The sequence below is a fragment of the Syngnathus leptorhynchus genome, chromosome 7, assembly GCF_054491065.1.
Source record: "Syngnathus leptorhynchus isolate UIUO chromosome 7, UIUO_Slep, whole genome shotgun sequence".
Lineage (NCBI taxonomy): Eukaryota > Metazoa > Chordata > Actinopteri > Syngnathiformes > Syngnathidae > Syngnathus > Syngnathus leptorhynchus.
This window is the reverse complement of record NC_141201.1, coordinates 11,888,662-11,910,025: the sequence shown is the minus strand read 5'-3', so window position 1 is coordinate 11,910,025 and position 21,364 is coordinate 11,888,662. Positions and strand designations below refer to the sequence as shown.

General features: G+C 44.8%; 2 protein-coding genes across 3 annotated transcripts; one reads left to right on the top strand and one right to left on the bottom strand.

Moving 5' to 3' along the window:
- Positions 1-479: 479 nt before the first annotated feature.
- nox4 (NADPH oxidase 4) lies at positions 480-16,791 on the top strand. Of its 2 annotated transcripts, XM_085916138.1 has the most exons (18): positions 480-680; positions 755-850; positions 2,933-3,043; positions 3,124-3,208; positions 4,213-4,310; positions 8,840-8,867; positions 8,956-9,028; positions 9,907-9,987; positions 10,245-10,404; positions 11,364-11,528; positions 11,632-11,694; positions 12,766-12,826; positions 13,294-13,375; positions 13,808-13,927; positions 14,015-14,123; positions 14,475-14,543; positions 14,724-14,824; positions 14,890-16,791. In XM_085916138.1, the coding sequence occupies exons 1-18, from the start codon at positions 519-521 to the stop codon at positions 15,008-15,010; spliced, it is 1,785 nt and encodes a 594-aa protein (XP_085772264.1). In that variant the 5' UTR covers positions 480-518; the 3' UTR covers positions 15,011-16,791. The 2 variants fall into 2 exon arrangements, with proteins under 2 accessions (XP_085772264.1, XP_085772266.1); XM_085916140.1 differs by lacking the exon at positions 14,724-14,824 and having other exon boundaries at positions 14,890-15,030.
- Positions 16,792-17,396: 605 nt separating this feature from the next.
- tyr (tyrosinase) lies at positions 17,397-21,364 on the bottom strand. The gene is made up of 6 exons (XM_085915966.1): positions 21,251-21,364; positions 20,314-21,179; positions 19,254-19,470; positions 17,992-18,139; positions 17,733-17,914; positions 17,397-17,644 (listed from the first exon to the last, which is right to left on the bottom strand). The coding sequence occupies exons 2-6, from the start codon at positions 21,139-21,141 to the stop codon at positions 17,397-17,399; spliced, it is 1,623 nt and encodes a 540-aa protein (XP_085772092.1). The 5' UTR covers positions 21,142-21,179; positions 21,251-21,364.

Here is a 21,364-nt window from a genome sequence, read left to right as displayed (position 1 = left end):
CTCTCTTTCAACCTGTCACCACGATGATACTGTATTTCATTTTCAATTTATTGATACTGTTAGGTAATTGTTTACTGATAATCCTGAATATCTTTTGATATATATATATATATATATAAAGTCATTCGTACACAGGTCACCTGATTTGTATGTAAATATTGTACCCTCACTTATTGAATGTCTTGTGCTTCACTGAGGATGTTGGTCATTGTTGGAGCCAACTACTGTGATTAAGCATTGATTCAAGCATTTCTTAAATATATGTTTAAAACCCCAAGTACCACCCGAGGTTTCATCAAATACCCCCAGGAACACAAGTACCCAATTTGACCCCTATTTGAGATCCACTGCACTAGTCCTTGTAGAATATTGACTTGAGCGGGTGGGCGGCGCCCTCTTGTGGCCATCAAGGAGTGACACTAATGATGGTCGGCGTTTTCCTGTCTCTCCCTCTCTCACTCTCAAGTAGTACATAGATACTCGTCAACTTAGGTCGAGAGAAAGAGCTCGCTGGCTGGATGGCTGGCTGGAGCGCTCTTAGCCACACACACGCACGCACGCACGCACGCACACACATACATACACACTGTTACGGGCACTTTGACGAGAAGGTCGGAGACATCATGGTTGTGTCAGCGCGGAGCTGGCTCGCCAACGAGGGAGGAAAACACTTGGTCCTGGTAGGGGCGGCTTTGTCAACTTTTTCAATGTAGTGACTATCGTTAAACATTGGATTGCATTTGTGTGCGTGTAGATGATGTGGTTGGGAGCTAACAGTTGGCTCTTTGTCAAAACCTTCCTGATGTACTCCAGTGGACAGCAGTATCACTACCTGTACAAGATGCTTGGGGTAAGCAGCCCGCACGCACCCTTGACCTCATCTACCTCGGTCATCAATTTTCCATGTTTCTAAGATAACTTAGAATATTCATATTAAGAAGTAACACTGCCCACACACTGTTAACATTTAATTATAATTTTACATTCACATTTTGGGGGATCATTTGTGGTGGTTTGTTGCGTGTCACGCTTGCAGCTCGAATGAATCCATGAGCGTTTGTGTGTGAGTATGAACCAAAGTGGCAGTTACCTTGCACAGTGGACACACACATACAAACTGAGGTAGAAATTTGATGCTTGCAAGGGCCATGTGAAACAATTTTTGTAATTGTTGTCACAAGTTCCTGACAGTGTGTCTATCTGTTTTTGTTGCATACGCCAAATTACCAGTGACAATGTCAGATCAGGTCAGGTCAGTGGAAAGAGGGAAAAGAAAAACAACAATTGAAATTCAAATGGAAATCCATACGGGATTTTTTTTTTTTACGGTGGAAAAGTAAGATATGGAAGCAAGCAGCATGTGTGAACTATTCATGTGCAGCCTGACCGGTGGGAAGCATGGGGGAGTGAGGGGCAAGTGTGGGCATGCTGCTGGCTTTGCCTGAATGCCTTGACAGAGGGCTTAAGCTTCTGTGTGTGTGTGTGTGTGTGTGTGTGTGTGTGTGTGTGTGTGTGTGTGTGTGTGTGTGTATGTGTGTGTGTGTGCGCACAAACCAGAGATTCAATGCGCTAACAACATAGAAAGAAGTTGAGTTATAACTTCATAATCACTTTTCTGATTTACCGGCATGCTGTGTGTTTGTACGTGTGTGTTAATGTGTGTGCGCGTGTGAGTGTGTGTGTGTGTGTGTGTGTGTGTGTGTGTGTGTGTGTGAGTCCTTACCATGTCTCCTTTGGTTTTTTCATCAGCTGTTTTTCTCCCTTTGCAAGAGGTCTAAAAAGCATGAAAAAAAAGCACGATAACTCAGCAGTATAAACTCAGGGTTATCTTCACTCTTTTTCCAAGCTGTTCATTGCAAAATGAACTTTTCTTTATTTTTCAGATCTGCCTACCTGCACGATCCACTTCAATCGTTTTGTCATCTGACGGCTCTAATTAGAAAAGACGGCACCAGCAGTGCTCTGAGAATAGCATTAAACGTGCAGGCTGACTCAAAACGGATGCCAAAGCACATCAAACAGCCCTAATTACCGATCAGGGGCTGGATGAGATTACACAGATGACAACCCTCACGTGCCACTTGAGGCAAACAGCACAGCTTTCACCCTGCTCCGCTTCACACAATCCATGTGGTGCGGACACTGATTGGTGCTAAACTTTCTATTTGATCCAGCAAATATTCACGGTTGTGCTAGAGTTTGAGACAGACAACCAATCTTTCAGGGCCATTGTGACTTCCCTTTGAAAGAAAACACCATCAACTATTTTCTAGGCCTTTCTTATGTAATGGCCATGTCTGACAACTCACCATGAGGCCGTAGCACAGCCAACCAGCATCGGATGTATCGTTGCAATAAATACAAAGACGGCAATAAAAATCAGTCACAAATCACAAATGTGAAACATTCTTTAGGCAGCACTAGCTTTGCTGTTGTATTCATCTGTCACACGGTAATTATTTTGACATTGTAAATCACAAAAAGTTAGGTCTTAGCAGAGGGTCACGCTTACTGAGTTTAAAACTTCAATTTCATGTATTAGGCATGTTGCCACTCTACAAAACTGACAGCTATACAGTGGGGTTTTGTATTTCTTTTCCCTCAAGAATATTTATCTCACTATCAAAGATTCTGGGTTCAAAACTAGGCCTTGATGTTTTTGTGTGAACCCTTTGCATGTTCTCCCGCTGCTTGTGTTTTCTCTAAGAACTTTTTAATCCACCGTTCCACAAATAAGTACAACGTTTTAGGCCCTAAAACGTACCCTAAAATTTAGGGCAACCTATCCAGGGTACACCTCTCTTGCCAAAGTGCGATGCGATAAGTTTCAGCTCAGCTGTGATCTTGAAGACGGCTAAGCAAGAGTAACAAACTTCTCAATGGATCCACAAGCATACAGTATAAAAAAATATGTGTGTGTGTTTTCCTTCAGCTCGGACTTTGCATCAGCAGGGCCTCTGCTTCCGTGCTGAACCTAAACTGCAGCTTGGTGTTGTTGCCCATGTGTCGCACACTTCTTACCTTTGTCCGAGGAACACACATGGTAGGAAGTGTCTTACTGTATGTCACGCACTTTCATAAGAGTCCGCTTTCAAAATTTGGGAATATTTTGCTTTCTTCAAGGTATCAAGCAGAAAGACCCGACGACTACTGGACAAGAGCAAAACCTTCCATGTGGCCTGCGGAGTTGCCATCTGCATCTTCTCTGGTAAAATACAAAAGCAAAGCTATTAAAACTCTTATTCTGTATGTGTGAGTACATAAGTGGATCCATGCCGGATCAGCATTCCTGCAGTACCAGCTGTCTGTCCCTCCAGCTGGTGGGGCGTGTGTTCTCACTTTTCAGTCTGTGTGTTCTTGGGAGTCTTCTTCCATGACATCACCAGAGCTCCTCGTAGTTTTATTGGTTGCTTTCACCTAAACACCATTGACTAGTTTTCATTACTCTTTTTTTTTTTAATCACTTTTCAGTCTTTTCACTGGCAAAACCAGGGACGCAACTGTAGTACAAGCCAAGTCGGATGAGTAGAGAGGTTGTTCCAGCATGCAAATGTCCTTTTCAGCCGGGAACTGTTGGATGCTCATGACATTGTGAACAAGGTTTTTCCTCAAGGTGAAGGAGCCATAATTTGTGTCTTGGAAGACTATCATTTTGAAACAATAGACACAAAAGAAGAAGCTGCAAGGGCAGACATCTGCGATTCAGCATGACATCATCTCTTTCTGTCACCTTTCTTTACACTTCATTCATGACACACACACGTGCACGCCTATTAACACACACACACAATCTCCCCAAGGCAAAGTTCTTGCGTTCTAATAGAGGAATTCCAGAGTTGTGAGACAAAAGACAATGAGAGAGGTAGGGGGGTGTTAAAATCTGAGTGAGGAGCCGCACATTGAGGAAAGAAAACAGTGTTGGGGGGGGGGGGGCGTGGGAGTGGGAGAGGATGTGTTTGAGAAAAAGGACCCTTGTGTCTCATGATTACGCCCTCTAACACCATCAGCTGTTAAATGCCTGCGTGGCTAGCCTATGATGTCAAGGAATGTGTGTGTCTGTTTGGGATTGAGTCAGGAAGACATTCTGCTGACTTTCTGCTGAATGGACAAAGAAATGTGTGTGTGTTTTCACTTCACTCGGACCTTCAGATGTGTGTATATGTTTTTGGCTTATACTTTCTCAAACATGATTGCATAATTTTCTTGTTCTAGTTGTTCACGTCTCTGCTCACCTCGTGAACGTTGTCAACTTCAGTCGCAGCTACTCAGAAGACTTTCCAGCTCTTAATTTTGCCCGCTACAAAGGAGAGGTGAGAATGAACATTTTGTGATATAAAAATAGACAGACCAACATCCATCCATCCATCCATCCATCCATCCATCCCTTTTCCGAAGCGCTCTGTCCCCACGAGGGTCGGGGGCGTGCTGGAGCCTATCCCAGCCGTCATCGGGCAGTAGGCGGGGGACACCCTGAACCGGTTGCCAGCCAATCGCAGGGCACACAGAGACGAACAACCATTCGCACTCGCACCGAGGGACAATTCAGAGTCTTCAATCAGCCTACCAAGCATGTTTTTGGGATGTGGGAGGAAATCGGAGTGCCCTGAGAAAACCCACGCGGACACAGGGAGAACATGCAAACTCCACACAGGGAGGGCCGGAGGTGCAATTGAACCCACACCCTCCTAACTGTGAGGCGGACGTGCTACCCAGTGCGCCACCGAGCCGCCCTACAGACCAACATGAATCATTTAAATTATTTTCCCACAATCAACCTGACCTGCAAATTGAACAAAATAATAATATAAATAAATAAATAAATAAATAAATAAATAAATAAATAAATAAATAAACATCCATCCATCCATCCATCCATCCATCCATCCATCCATCTTCTTCCACTTATCCGGGGTCGGGTCGCGGGGGCAGCAGTTTTAGGAGGGACTCCCAGACTTCCCTCTCCCCAGCCACTTCATCCAGCTCTTCCCGGGGGATCCCAAGGCGTTCCCAGGCCAGCTGAGAGACATAGTCTCTCCGGCGTGTCCTGGGTCGTCCACGGGGTGTCCTACGGGTGGGGCATGTCTAGAACACCTCCCCAGGGAGACGTCCAGGAGGCTCCTCTCGGATGACCAAGCTTCTCACCCTATCTCTAAGGGAGAGCCCGGACACCCTGCGGAGGAAACTCATTTTGGCCGCTTGTATCCGGGATCTCATTCTTTCGGTCACGACCCATAGCTCGTGACCATAGGTGAGGGTAGGAGCGTAAATCGACTGGTAAATTGAGACCTTTGCCTTTTGACTCAGCTCTCTCTTCACCACGACGGACTGGTACAGACTCCGCATTACTCCCGACACTGCACCGATTCGCCTGTCGATCTCGCCCTCCATCCTGCCCTCACTCGTGAAGTACTTGATCTCCTCCACTTGGGGCAGGATTTCATCCCCGATCCGGAGAGGGCATTCCACCCTTTTCCGACCGAGGACCATGGACTCGGATTTGGAGGTGCTGACCCTCATCCCGACCGCTTCACACTCGGCTGCGAACCACTCCAGTGAGAGCTGGAGATCACGGCTTGAAGAAACCAACAGCAACACGTCGCCTGCACAAAGAAGAGACGCAATGCTGAGGTCCCCAAACCGGACACCCTCAACGCCTCGGCTGCGCCTAGAAATTCTGTCCATAAAAGTTATGAACAGAATCGGTGACAAAGGGCACCCTTGGTGGAGTCCAACCCTCACTGGGAACGGATCCGACTTACTGCCGGAAATGTGGACCAAACTCTGGCATCGGTGATACAGGGACCGAACTGCCCTTATCAGTTGGCTCGCCATCCTGTACTCCCGAAGCACCCTCCACAGAACTTCCCGAGGAACACGGTCGAATGCCTTCTCCAAGTCCACAAAACACATGTGGACTGGTTGAGCAAACTCTCATGCCCCCTCGAGGATTGTGCCGAGGGTGTAGAGCTGGTCCACTGTTCTACGGCCAGGACGAAACCCACACTGCTCCTCCTTAATCCAAGGTTCAATCTCCCGACAGACCCTCCTCTCCAGCACCCTTGAATAGACCTTACCAGGGAGGCTGAGGAGTGTGATTCCTCTGTAGTTGGAACACCCTCCGGTCCCGCTTCTTAAAGAGGGGAACGACCACCCCAGTCTCCCAATCCAGAGGAACCGTCCCCGATGTCCACGCAATGTTGCAGAGGCATGTCAGCCAGGACAGCCCCACAACATCCAGAGCCTTTAAGAACTCCGGGCGGATCTCATCCACCCCTGGGGCCTTGCCCCCGAAGAGTTTTTTTAACTGCCTCAGTGACTTTGATCCCAGAGATTGGAGAGTCCACCTCAGAATTTCCAGGCCCTGCTACCACAATGGAAGGCGTGTCGGTGGAATTGAGGAGGTCTTCGAAGTATTCTCCCCACCGACTCACAACGTCCTGAGTTCGGTCAAGAGCACGCCATCTCCACTGTAAATAGTGTTGACGGTGCTTCCCCCTCCTGAGACGCCGGATGGTGGACCAGAATTTCCTCTAAGCCGTCCGGAAGTCATTCTCCATGGCCTCGCCAAACTCCTCCCACGCCCGGGTTTTTGCTTCAGCAACTGCTGAAGGCACGTTCCGCTTGGCCATCCGGTATCTGTTGGCTGCCTCCGGAGTCCTTACAGCCCCAAACGGCCCAATAAGACTCCCTTTTCACCTTGACGGCATCCCTTACGGCCACAGCTCCGGTCAGCTGCCTCAACAATGGAGGCACGAAACATGGTCCACTCAGACTCAATGTCCCTTCGCCTCCTCTGGGACGTGGGAAAAGCTCTGCCGGAGGTGGGAGTTGAAGCTCTTCCTGACAGGGGATTCTGTCAGACGTTCCCAGCAGACGCTCACAGTGCGTTTGGGTCTGCCAGGTCGGACTGACATCTTCCCCCACCATCGGAGCCAACCCACCACCCGGTGGTGATCAGTTGACAGCTCCGCCCCTCTCTTCACCCAAGTGTCCAAAACATGCAGCCACAAATCCGATGACACGACTACGAAGTCAATCATCAAACTGCGGCCTAGGGTGTCCTGGTGCCAAGTGCACACATGGACACCCTTATGTTTGAACATGGTGTTCAATATTGACAATCTGTGTCGAGCATAGAAGTCCAACAATAGGACACTACTCGGGTTCAGATCGAGGGGCCGTTTCTCCCAATCACGCCCATCCAGGTCTCACTGTCATTGCCCACATGAGCATTGAAGTCACCCAGCAGAACAATAGAGTCCCCAGAAGGAGTGCTCTCCAGCACTTCTTCTATGGACCCCAAAAAGGGTGGGTACTCTGAGCTGCTGTTCGGTGCATAGGCACAAACAACAGTCAGCATCCGTCCCCCCACCCGAACCCCAATGTGCAGGCGCCCAGCCGGGGGGCAATAAGTATGCCCACACCTGCTCGACGCATGTCACCGTGGGCAACTCCAGAGTGGAGGAGAGTCCAGCCCCTCTCGAGAGGGCTTGTACCAGAGCCCAAACTATGTGTGGAGGCAAGTCCGACTATGTCTAGTCAGAACTTTTCTGCCTTACACACCAGCTCGGACTCCTTTCCAGCCAGAGAGGTGACACCCCATGCCCCAAGAGCCAGCTTCTGCAGCTGGGGATTGGACCGCCAAGGTCCCCACCTTTGGCCACCGCCCAGCTCGCTTTGCACCCGACCCCTTAGGCCCCTCTGACAGGTGGTGAGCCCATGGGAAGGGGACCCATGTTTTATTTTTGGGCTCGCCTTCGAGCCCCACCTCCAGGCCTGGCTCCAGAGGGGGGCCCCGGTGACCCCCGTCCAGGCGAGGGAAAACTAGGTCCATATATTTCATTCATCATAACAGGTGTTCTGAGCCGTGCTTTGTCTGGCCCCTCACCTAACCCTTTTACCATGGGTGACCCTACCAGGGGCATTAAGCCTCAGACAACATGGCTCCTAGGATCATAGGGGCACGCAAACCCCTCCACCACGATAAGGTGACGACTCACAGAGGGGAATAAATAAATAAATAAACAAATAAATAAATAAATAATAATAATAACAAGGCGCACTGGTTAGCATGTTAGGAGGGTGCAAGTTCGATTCCACCTCCAGTCCTCCCTGTGGGGAGTTTGCATGTTCTCCCCGTGCCTGTGTGGGTTTTCTCCGGGCACTCGGGTTTCCTCCCCAAAAACATGCTTGGCAGGCTGATTGAGCACTCCAAATTGCCCCTATGAGTGCGAATGGTTGTTCGTCTCTGTGTGCCCTGCGATTGGCTGGCAACCGGTCCAGGGTGTCCGCCGCCTACTGCCCGATGACTGCTGGGATAGGCTCCAGCACGCCCGCGACACCTGTGGGGACAATGGATGAATGGATAATAATAATAATAATAATAATAATAATAATAATTATTATTATTATATAATATAATAATTATAATAATAGTAATAACAATAATAATAATGATTATTATTATTCCAATATTTTTACACGCGCAAAATGAAAAATGAACAAGTAAAATAATTTGGTTGAGCAAGCATGCACAGCCTGTTATCTGTATCTGGGAGCTAGCTGTGTTCAGAATAAAGGAGTCACATTCAAACGCTCATCAGCACACACCTGCCACCATTTAAAATGGCTCAGATTAACCCTAAATAAATTTCAGATGTTGCACTTGTTCAACTGAACCAGTCGCTCCCACCGTTGTGTTTTACTCTAAGTGTGGTATTGTTTTGGTGATTGTAGAATTCAATAATTTCTCAAAGAACATATTTGTTGTCAAGAACTGTCGGCAAATGAGGCAGAATTTAATGACAAGTTCATATTTTGACTGTTGCTGTCTGCCTAGGATCCAACGCTAATCATTCTGACCACAGGTAAGACAACACAATATTTTATTCATACGCATTAATTGTGTATTAACGGGGATCGTTGGCACTGATTGGCTGTCCGATTAACTTTCAGTTCCGGGAATCACTGGTGTTCTGTTGGTCGTCATCCTTTTCTTGATGTTCACGTCCTCCTCCCACTGCGTACGGTAGGTGATCATTACAGCCATTTTTGTACGTAAAACTTTCCAAATCCAATCTTAACAGTGTGTCTGTGCTTGCTGGTCTGTCTCTACTCTGTCTCTGTTGCGCTGTCTCTGATGACTCATGCTGCGGCTGCGTGTTCAAAACAGAACAGAGTTCTGTTACAGAGCAAATCACTACTAAGTGTTTCACTCATAGTGCTGTCATTACTCAGGTCACAGTGGGTCACTTGCTCTGCTTGTCTGCTCTTTTATGCCTTTAGAAAATGAAGAGAGCTTAAGAGGAATTCCCAGACGCCTCAAGGATAGAGATAAGAGTTTTGAGAGGTGAACCGATTTGTGGGATGATGCCACACAACCCTTTTGTATACTGCATATAGACACCATTTGTCTTTCGTGTATTTTATTTTTCGTACTTGATAGAAATATGATTACAAATTTAAAATGCTCAATCCAGTAAAAAAAGAAATACTTTTGAAATGCTGACCTAGAGTGAGACACAACGGGTGTTTGTTGTAGCCCATTTTAATAAACAACCAGGGGTCCACTCTTCTAAAGAAGTCAATTTCAAAGTGTTGACTGGAGAGTTGGCAATGTCCATTGTGTGTGGTGTTTATGGGGGTCCGTGGGGGTCGTTGTGTGTAATGACCCCTCTAATATTGTCCTCTGATGTCTTGCTTAGTCAGGCTCTGAGCTGGGAGTCTACTCGGGAAACAAACTCATCTCGCTTTCTTCTTTTGTTGTCTTTGCTCTTTTTGCTTCTTTATCCCTCATTCTCCCTTTTGTTCCCCGCAGAAAAAACAGCTATCTTTCAATACACCCCTCATATTTCAAAGATTTACTTGTAAATACACGACTAATATGTTGACCTTTTTTTTTCCCAGAATATACAACTATGAGATCTTCTGGTATACACACAACCTCTTCATCATATTCTATATCATTCTCATGGTGCACATGGTCGGGTACGTATTGGTTGGGCTCTGTTCAGTTTCTTACTCAAAGAAAGTTATGACTGTTAATGAACATTATATCAGATAAATCTTACAATCTTTACCAAGTTTGCCGTTCTTAGCTTTTCATACATGCAAGTCATCAGCGTGTGCTGCTGACTTGTGCATGCGCTCCTGACTTGGAAACCAGGACCTGCATATCTTTGTTTTCACACTCAAAGTGCAGAAACCGACATGAATTGATCATCAATTATTTCCATCTTCAAAAGAGGAGCACTAAAATATCAGACTAACATCGAGGCCCATCCCCCCGGGTGCTTACGAGCCAACCACAGCAGCGCCGAGCAACAAGGGGAGGATCTGGATAAACGTGAGGAAGAGGAAATGCGATGCAAGGCAGAGGCTCACTTCCAGTCACACTGCCCACAGGTGTGTGTTTAAGTGTGTATGTGTGTGTCTGTGTGTGTGCGTGTGTGTGTGTGTGATGCTACCATGTGGTGCGCATGGGCATTTACGTATGTCACAGTGAGCGTGTGAATTGAATTTTGTCCAGTAAGTGTTGAGGGAGTGGGTCCTTTTTATTAGAGGTGTGGTGCTTTTAGAGAGGTGCAGTCATCCTTTCTTTCACATCAAGCTCTGTGCTTGTGAATGTACTTCCTCTTGTGTGTGATTATTGTGTTTGCACATGGTCGTTAAGCTACAAGGCAGCACCATAAACCCCCCCTGAAACCTTCCTCAGGCTTTTGAGCTGTGAGCAATTAAGCTGCAACAGGTACACGCCAAAAGAGAATACGTAGGTAACAGCACACACATTGTTTAAACATACTATGTCATCCATCCATGTTGCCATTGGGACTGGGTGTATATAGACAGTGTCTGGATTGGTCACAACAATCTGCAATTCTAATTCCAACCAACACAACTCAGAAAATCATAATGTGTTTGGTCACACAATACTGTATCTTCACATCTCAAGAGTGATAGGGCTTTTTAAAGTTACATGGTAATGGGTGTGGCGGGTCTGTGGTAGAGTGAGTGGTTGTCTCTCAACTCTAAGGTTGTTGATTCAATCCTCAACCCTGGGGACCATGTCAAAGTGTCCTTGAGCGAGACACTAAACTCTGAATTGCTCCACGGGACCTGGTAGTGCCATGACAGCAGCCTCTCATTGGTGTAGGAATGCTTGTGTGAATGGCGGAATGTAAAATAAAAAAAGTTGCATAGCCTTTTTGCCTTTTGAAGTGTTTTTCTAATAAAATACAAAGATACATATTATCTAGTAGATTGACCCTCAGTAACACAAGTCCATCCATTTTCAGTTACAGATGAGATGATGAAACGCTTTATGGTTAATTAACATATGTGTGTGTGCGTGTGTGTGCAAATAGACATGGCTGTGGGTGTCAGGTCCTCTGTGTCTCTACTGTGCGGAGCGCCTGTACCGCTATATCCGAAGTAGTGATCCGGTTACCATAGTGACAGTCATCAGGCATCCCTGTGATGTCATTGAGTTACGAATGCTTAAGAAGAACTTTAAAGCTCGTCCAGGGCAGGTAAGTTGTATGTTTGGTTACATCCCAGATTAATTATCTTGTATTCATCTAATGGCAACTTTTTTTTTGTCCCTCAATTTAACCTGCTTCCATTCCCTTACAGTATATCATTCTCAACTGTCCCAACGTCTCGTCATTTGAAAACCATCCCTTCACGCTAACGGTGGTGAGAGCGCATGCAACTACAGTTTTGTCTAACACAATCCAGACATTTAACATTCAAAACACACAAGTGCATACCCATGTTCTCAGTTATGTCATCATTCATGTCTTATTTTGAAAAACATGTATCTCTTTGCCCTCTCTGCTACTTGAACTCACTTGATTGACAGCAGCGATTTGTGATTTAGCCACACATCCTTTTCCTGGGAACACACACGCATGCACCCCCCCCCCCCCCCCCCGCACACACACACACACACTGCGCATGACCTGTGTAGAATCACTCTGACAGAGAGCAGACTGACCCCTGAGGCAAGCATCTGCCAGCAGGAGGATTGTGTACGTGTTTGTGTGTGTTAGTGTGTGTGTTTCTGTGTGTGTGTGTGTGTGTGTGTGTGTGTGTGTGTGTGTGTGTGTGTGTGTGTGTGTGTGTGTGTGTGTGTAAAATTCAGCAGAATTAATGGAAAAACATGTTGCTGTGGAAAGGTATCGCACATGTTTTTTATTAGTTTTTTATAGTACTCTCCAGCAGGCGGCTCGGTGGAGCACTGGGTAGCACGTCCGCCTCACAGTTAGGAGGGTGTGGGTTCGATTCCACCTCCGGCCCTCCCTGTGTGGAGTTTGAATGTTCTCTCCGCGTCCGTGTGGGTTTTCTCCGGGCACTCCGGTTTCCTCCCACATCCCAAAAACATGCTTGGTAGGCTGATTGAAGACTCTAAATTGTCCCTAGGTATGAGTGTGAGTGCAGATGGTTGTTCGTCTTTGTGTGCCCTGCGATTGGCTGGCAACCGGTTCAGGGTGTCCCCCGCCTACTGCCCGATGACGGCTGGGATAGGCTCCAGCACACCCGCGACCCCCGTGGGGACAAAGCGGTTCGGAAAATGGATGGATGGATGGAGTACTCTCCAGCAACGGAGTTGTCTCAGTCTGCACTGTGTGTGTGTGTGTGTGTGTGTGTGTGTGTGTGTGTGTGTGTGTGTGTGTGTGTGTGTGTGTGTGTGTGTGTGTGTGTGTGTGTGTGTGTGTGTGTGTGTGTTTTTTTGCTTTGTGATTCACTGCTGTGTAACTTTTGCAGTGTCCCACAGAGAACAAGGAAACGTTTGCTGTTCATCTCCGGGTCGTGGGAGACTGGACTGGTGAATATATGCTCACACACGTAAACATTTTTGAGAAGATGGCTTTTTTTTGTTTATGTGAAGAATCTACAATATCTCCATTAAAAAAAAAAAGATATTTGTGTGAATGTGTGTGTATTATGGCTGCTAATTGTCTGAAGTAGATAAATGTGTTCTTTTTACATCCGGTACATAAGAGGCAAGATCCAAGCAGAAGGAGGCTGTTTTCTTTGGGAGACTGTGACAAATGCAAACTTGTTTTTTTCCACACACACTCGCTTTGAGAATACGAGAGGAAGTCAGTTTGTTTGCCTTGGCTATTGAATCGGCAACGATGACGCGTGACAGTAACGCATGATAACACTAGAAATGTAAAGATACGTGCAAAAAAACCCATTATGCTTCTTCAATCAAATATTACAGCTTTGTTTTCAATCAGATCTTGCTGTTTATTTGGGGGCCAAAATAACTATTCCTTTCAATTTCAGAACGCTTCACACAGCTGTTATTTCCTGACATAAGGAGAGACATGGACATCCTCCCTGTGGTGCATCAAAGGACATACCCCAAGTATGTGTGCATGTGAAAGACATGGAGAGAGATTGAGATGGCGAGACCCCCCCCCGATTGGGCTGATGAATTCTCATGCAAGTTTAAAACCACAGTGGGGTGAGAGGTCCTGACCCTCTGACACTGTGCTCTTCCTATTCTGAGTGTGTGAGAGGCGCACATAGAAAGGGACTTGTCTTGTGACAGTACAGTTGAACAGTTCTGATACAGTAGCCATTGGTGTTTTTTGACGACAATTTTATTCATTCTTCTAAATCCATCGCCACACACACACGCACCCGCTTACACACAGACAAACACACAGGGGATTTCAAATGCAGGATGTTTATCTGAGTATGTGTATTTAACCCTAAATAGGAAGTCCAATTAATTGTGTCTGTGTGTGCTTTAATTTGTGCTGTGCATCTATGTTGTGTCCGTGTGTATGTTCAGGCTTTATGTGGATGGTCCGTTTGGAAGTCCTTCAGAGGAAGTGTTCAACTATGACGTCAGCCTTTGTGTCGCGGGCGGAATAGGGGTCACGCCGTTCGCCTGCGTCCTGCACGCTCTGCTGTGAGTGCTTCCCACTGTACGTCACATGACTGTTTCACCTGTCATTAGAACGGTTCTGCCTGTCTCTCCTCCTCATTGTGGCTCCAGTGACAACTGGACGGGGCTCAGGTTGAAGAGGTTATACTTTGTGTGGGTCTGCAGGGAGCTCCAGTCCTTTTACTGGTTCGCTGAGCTACTGTGTGCCCTACACTACAAGGTTGGATCACACTCACTTTTTTATAAACATGTTTGGTCCACTATTTGCATTAAAATGATTGTATGTTATTTCAAATGACTTCAAGACAGCCTGTTCCAATAGTGAGAGATTAGCCACTTGTCCAAATCTGTCGAAAATGTCACTGAAAGTTTCCCAGGTTTTAAAGGCTCGCTACCTTCTTCATCAATGCATAAGGCGCTAATTACCATTTGAGTATACCTCACGTGAGCATGTACTGTATTGAAAGAAATGGTCGTGCTGTCACCATGTGGTTGGTAGTTAACATAGTAAAAGAATTAAAGCCATTTGCCAGATTAACATGAACATTGACTTTCTTTTTTTGTCATCTAGTTATGGCACGAAAACAGACCTGACTACTTTAACTTGAAACTGTACGTCAGTCAGTCCGACAACTTGCAGGTATGTGATCCGCAGGTAAACACAAAACACAGCCACGCTATCTTTCTGGCATGTAGGGACTGGGATTCTCGGGTTTCGTTCCTATGGCGGTATGAGGACAATATTATGTATGCAGTGTGTGCTTTGCTCATATGAAGGGTAAACTCACTTATTCTATTCATAATGTTTTTGCCTCTCAAGTGCCTAAGTGAGGAGAAATACCGTCCGCTTGCATCACGGCTGCTGGTGGGCCGACCCAAGTGGAAGTTACTGTTACATGACATTGGACGAACCAATAAGCAGTGAGTGATTATTTTCAGCTAGGTTAAAACATTTGTCCATTTTTTTTTTGTGTGTGACTTTACAGTAAGCGAGTGGGGGTGTTCTGTTGTGGACCCAAAGGCATCTCCAGGACTCTTCACAGACTGTGTAACTCGGCTCAATTTCCTGGAACTATTTTTGAATTTAACAAGGAGTCCTTCAGCTGATTGGGCTTCAGCAAGGCAAGCAATAGCTACAGTGGATTCAGTCACTCAGCATTGGGAATGTTATAGGCTACATGTAATATAGCCACTCTAAAAGAGACTGCCAGAAAAGGGGCTTGAACCTTGGCCCTTTACTTTTTATCCCTGGTGAGATGGTCTCAGCCAAAACTGATGCTCTACAGAGGAGCCCAGAACGGGATCAGCCTCTAAAATTCATCGGGAATTGTGAACATCACCTCTCACAACCGAATGTGTTTCATTTTGGAAGTTGCTAATGGATTTAGCGCTTTATTTGGATTATGGAAGGATCGACTGGCAACAAATTTTTTATTTTTTATTTTCTCTTTTACACATTGGTCCCTTGAGATAAGAGTAATCTAACTTTATGAGTTTTTTTAAGAGCCAAGCCGCCGTTTGTCTAATTTCTTTGCGATGACCTGCGAGCACAAAGTTGCCGCATGTTACAGATACATTTTATGGTGACAGTGAACTCAATTCAACTCACTTTACAATAAGTAGCTCTTTCTCAAACAGTGAAGAATTCTTCAAAAAAGAGTTTACTATTAACTAAATATAGAGATAAATACACGTGTATTTAAAACAACCAAAAACTGTCCAAAGAAAGACCTCAGTTTAATTTAATTAATAGAGAGGTGCAGTTTTTGAAATCTTTAAGTGATGGAAACCGAATATCGTTGCATCGCTTAGAAAAGTGACAATGTGACTATGAGCCAAGTTCTTTGTTTGTATGACTCTAATGTCAGAAGGATCAGCAGTATGAATTTGAATTGAAGCATTAAATCATCGGAAACTGGACTGGATTAACGGCATTACCATTCATTCCATTGGGCTAAAGATGATGTGACATACGAGTGTTTTCAATTACAAGCGGTGTCCCTCAAATTCATATTTCAAGGCACCACTGTAGATCCACAAGTGGGGAAAATATTTCTTATGACAATGAAAGAAGGAGTTTTAGAAATTGTACGAAAAAATTATGCACATCACAAACCAGTCGTTCTAATTACTTCTTGTTTTCATTGACATTATTTATTTTGTTTTATCGTATCTTAGTTTTGAGGGGCGAATCTCAGCTCAGGTGTTTGGATGTTCTCTCCATCCGGGCGTTTTTTGAATTCCTCTGACATTCTAAAAATATACAAAGTCAATTGAAGAATCTAAATTGCTGTGTGTGGAGTTGGAATTATTTTCAAATAGAAGGACAACAGAGAATATTTGGATCAGATCTGATTTTAATGCAGCAACTCACATACATTTTATGAGCTTGTGAAAGATCACGTGCATTACGATCCTTTAGCACCAGTGCTTCGGTCAGTGTATTCACTTGTGTACAATTAGGCCTTTAAAAATACCTTTCGTACAAATAATACAAATATTTTTATTATGTGTGTGTAGGGCCCCCACTATTCCAAACATTGCTGTTGATTCTAATTGGGTGGGTACAATAAGAATTAAGCAGACAAATCCACACAGTTTCAGTTATCCAAGGAGTCTGATTTTATGCAGCACCGCCCCCTGCTGTCAGCTAAAATTGATGTCAGTGTCCGTCTGTTTTCTCGGTTTGGTCACGTGGATTTATCTGCTTCATTTTTGTTCCACCAATCCAATTTTTATTTGAATACTCTGCTGAGATGAGTGGAGGAGTATAGAGCATATTATTGCACTTTTTAAAAAAATATGACTTTCACTTTGTATTGGTTCTTCATAATATCATTCATAATGATACATTACAATGATACATTTAATCTTGATTAAAGCCTGAATATGTGATTAAAGCTTGAATATGAGTATCAGCAAAAACCTTTGAATGTGAACTATTTCACTGAACTTAAGCGTGTCAATCTTTTTATTATTATTATTATTATTATTATTATTATTATTATTATTATTATTATCCATCCATCCATCCATTATCTGTAGTGCTTTTCCCCACGGGGGTAGCAGGTGTGGGTATTACTATTATTTATCCTCAGTTCATCCTGCTAAATGTTTGAAAGATGGTCGACATCTTCCTGTATGAATTTCAGCTTGCTGTTTAACATTTTCAGAATGGCTGGTGCACCCAAATCACCAAGTTACAGCATCTAAGATTATGAGTAAGATTTTTTTTGTGTGTGTGTGTACGCAGGCAGTGTATCCTACATACAGGACATTAACGGACATTTCACTTCATGGACTAAATCTTTGGTTTGGTGTGCACAAAATAGTAAAAATTGAGACTTTTTTTATGAGAAGCAATGTGTGATTTGGATGCACTGCCTCGTCATCAAATATGATCTTGCAACTAAAGAATTCGGGGAACCTGTCATGTTTTTTTTTTACCTAAACTGGTATGTGTGTGCGGCCAGCATGTACCGTGCGACGTATGTTACAGAGTAGTCTGGTAGGAAGCAGAACCATCCTCTGAGCTGCTCTGAAGAAGCGGCTGTCGCTCTCCAAAAATAGATGCCCTCTTCCTCCTCTGGTTTCTTCTCCACTTCCTTCTCGCTAGGACAACCGCAACCGCAATAATTGCCGCAATCAACGCGCCAATGATACCGGCTCCCAGCAGCCATTGCCAGATCTCCTGGGCCTGCTGCAGGTAAGGTGTCAAGATTTCTTGAACAAACCGCTGGCCTGAAGTGGAGGCAGACAAAATGACACTAGCTCAGATATGCAAGGCTGTGAAGTTGAAAGTTTCAAACTCATGAAGTTCTGCACTGACCTGGATCCAGCAGATAGGCGTATTCATATCCCATTGACTTGGTGGAGAGAAAATGGTCTCCATTTCTATAAAGCGGCAGGAATGGAACCATGTAGTAGCCATCATTATGACCAATGGGAGCATTGGCAAATGGATAGAAGGTCCGTGCAGGCTGGTGGGTTCGGAGCCAGCGCTCAAATATGCTGCTCGAAAGAATATCATTGCATTGGGTCATTGTGAAGAGAGCGCACCGTAATAATGTGTTTGTGATTTACTCTACCTGTCTATGAAAGCATGGTGCAGGAGGAATATGGGGTCATTGGCGGAACCTTGCACAGAGGACATGGAGCCATTCATGAAGACATGCAAGGCATTGTGCATGGTGCTTTGACCTTGAACCGCCATGCCTGTGGCTGGACTAGCGAAACCTGAGGGAGCAAGTGAGAGTGAGTACACTTTTTTATATCATGTATCAGTATTGAGATGTTTTTCCATCACAATAGGCAGTGAAATTGATACATTATTGATCCTCAACTGGTGGCCCTATTCTTGGTGAACATTGGGCTGCAAGTAAAACATTTGCATCTGACGCTGTCTTATTACTGTAAATGCATGAGTGGCTATTTTTAAATGTGGATTTTTCTCAGTAATTCATACCTTTTATTTCCTACACTTAGTCGTTCTCTAATATCAGTCATGTTACGTCAAATTTGGTTAATTATAGATGAAAATTTTGCTGTTATGAAATAATAATAATAATAATAATAATAACAATAATACATTTTATTTGTATGTCGCCTTTCATGGCACTCAAGGTCGCCGAACACACATATAAAATGGACACAATTAAAAGATAAGAAGTCTAAAAGCAAAAAACATCTGCAGCAGAGTAATAAAATTAGACAAATGTCTGCCTAAACAGGTGGGTTCGTAGGTAAAATTTGAACAGTTCGATGGAGTCAATGTTGGAAAATGAAAAATGGAGGACCATAAACTGAACAGTGCCTTCCATTGACATTAATATTAACTGCAGGCCTGTACATTTATTTCCGATAGCTAGTAATCAGAAACTACAGCAATGGTACCCCATAATTAGTAACTATTTCAGTACTGTGTTTGGAACATTACTTTAAAGGAAAATGAAAGGAAGCATACTATAATATAATGTGTGGTATCACTGCCTGCCCTTTATCCTTGTTGCGTGAGTGGCTGTCAGAGCAAATGATTTAGTCGATAGATGGATGGATGGATGGATGGATGGATGGATGGATGACTTCTGATTAACTGCCTTTCGTGACCCCACTCAATATAATTGCCGTAGGAAACTGCTGGATATGGACACTATCCCAATGATGAAAATCTATCCCCGTGTGAGTTTGCAAACGGGACAACAATCCACCTCTAGATTAAAGAGATTAGCCCAAGGATTATCTTCCCATTCATTCGTTAGGCATGTGAGTATAGTAAGTAATACAAACGTATTAGCATGCATTTGGGGGTGTGTCTATAGCATGCATTTGGGTGTGTGTCTAATGTTCTTACCCTCAAGAACGTTCCTGAAGCTCATGTTGGTGAACCGGTCCATGGATCCGGTCTCGTACTCACGGAGGCCCACGGTGAAGTCGACATCAGCCGATGTTGGGAGTCGCTGCACTCGGTTGGTATCGTGGTTGCCAGGGTTACGCAGAAGCGGACCTTCCCCTGTAGCGTTGCACAATGCCTCACGTCTGTTATATTCCTCAGGCTGAGTGCAAATCACCTACATGTAAGCAGACCGATACACAAAAGTGAAAATGATATAAACACGAGTTTTTGTTCACCTTAACCAAGGATGAAGGACCGAAGTCTCGAGGAAGGTGAACATTTAATTGTTCAGCATTGTTGATGCAATCATAACAATGTATATTTATTATTGTTCAGCACTAAGTCTTTAAATCTGGTGTTAGTACCACTAGTGGTACACTGGCTTCCTTTTGTGGTACTCAAAGGAATCACCATATTTTAATTTTGGTGGTGCTTTGCGAGAAAAGTGTTTATTTTTAGGGGGTACTTTGTGTAAAAAGTTTGACAACCATTGATAGAGAGGACTTTAGTTAAAACTGCACGTAGATTGAAACGTGGAGATAAAAGCAAATACAGCGACAAATTGCTTCTAATGACTACTTCTATTCTCCTACAAGTAAAGGCCCACCCCAACATACAACGCTGGTCTCAGTTCCAAGATGGTGCCACTAGATGGTGCCAGATTGGTGTCCAATAAAAAAGTAGAACTATTATCTTGTGGTATTTAGATTGTTTCATAAAGACCAAATCGAACAAAAACCTGCGTATCATGTAGTTGTATACATGTAATGTATACTGTATGTTGAACTCAAATTTACATCAATACATGATGTATTTTACTCATTTGAGGACCTCAAAATAGCATTTTGAATTCAAATATTTGGGCAAATTGTGCAAAACAAGGATCGCTTCTGATATTTTAAATCGTTAGATAATTGGAAAATTTGCATTTTCTGGCTCAAAGAAAAAGAACTTGCTCTATTTTGAGCCAGAGTTTGGGATTTTCACTTTAAGGAGAAGTTAATGAAAATATTCTTGCCTTCCATGATGAGAAGACCGACGCAGGGCTGATGAGGTTGGGATTGAAGGGGCTGCGGCCTCCCATCAAACTATCTGTGCACACTTCACAGGTTTGGACGTCCCTCCAGTCCCAGTATGGGATAGTAAAATTAAAATCTCCTGTTAACTTCCTAATCTCGTTCTCCCAGTGAAGCAGGTAGACTCGATGCCACGGCAGAAAGGCTGCAGATTCATGGGCGAAGTCGATGTCCGTCCATACGTTCCCTGGCCCCCCCAGGAAGGCGTCCCGTGACACGTAGTAGTGCATCCAGACGAACAGATCGTAGGAGTTGATGTCAGCAAACATAGGATTCTCGCCATTTTCGCCCATCTCTGCTCTGGTTGCCGTGGCAATGACATAGTCAGGGCTGATGGTGTTCTTAGCCAGGTTGAGGTAGGAGATGAATTTTTGCTGGTCAGCAGCAGACAGTGTGAGGATGTTTCGCCGCACTGATTCCCTGTACTCTGCACAATTTGCTCCCCAGTAGCCAAACCTGCACTCCCCACAGTCAAACCCACCGTAGTTTCCCGCACAGCGACACGTTCGGTTGTAGAAGGCCAAAGGCCAGCGCTCCCTGTCGTCAATCCCGCTGTGAGGGTACTGCGGGCCGTGGGGTTCGTCTGACACCACCACCTCTGTGCAGAAACCGCGGCCTGACAGGGCACCGCACGCCGAGCCGTCTCCCTCCCACACTGGGCAGCACTCTTTGGTCCGTAGGCCCTCTGCGTTGGCGCAGGGGCGAGGGAATTGGCAAAAGCAGCTCCCGATAAGATGCAAAACAAGCACGGCTGGAAAAAAGCTCCTCATGGTCAAATATTGGCAGTCAGTCGTGGTCACTGGAACACCTGTTGAAAAGAATGCAAACTAATTTTCACCTGCAGCAATAAGAAGAAAGAAATCCGTCAATTTAAACTACCTTATTTCGCTGTTTGAGGAGTTGCCCCGCCAATGTTCCCCTCTGAGCGTCCAACCTCCTTCCACCCTCACTTTCTTCACCCTGCCAGCAGTCTACTGTTCTCTCCGCTCTCAT

Coding starts and splice junctions, on each gene's coding strand:
- nox4 (XM_085916138.1), top strand. CDS start 519: ATGGCTGGCTGGAGCGCTCTTAGCCACACACACGCACGCACGCACGCA. Junction 851..2,932: donor ACCTGTACAAGATGCTTGGG/GTAAGCAGCCCG, acceptor GTTTTCCTTCAG/CTCGGACTTTGCATCAGCAG. Junction 9,988..10,244: donor CTCATGGTGCACATGGTCGG/GTACGTATTGGT, acceptor CATCTTCAAAAG/AGGAGCACTAAAATATCAGA.
- tyr (XM_085915966.1), bottom strand. CDS start 21,141: ATGAGGAGCTTTTTTCCAGCCGTGCTTGTTTTGCATCTTATCGGGAGC. Junction 18,140..19,253: donor CTTCAGGAACGTTCTTGAGG/GTAAGAACATTA, acceptor TTGCTCCCTCAG/GTTTCGCTAGTCCAGCCACA. Junction 17,645..17,732: donor CGCCTATCTGCTGGATCCAG/GTCAGTGCAGAA, acceptor CCTCCACTTCAG/GCCAGCGGTTTGTTCAAGAA.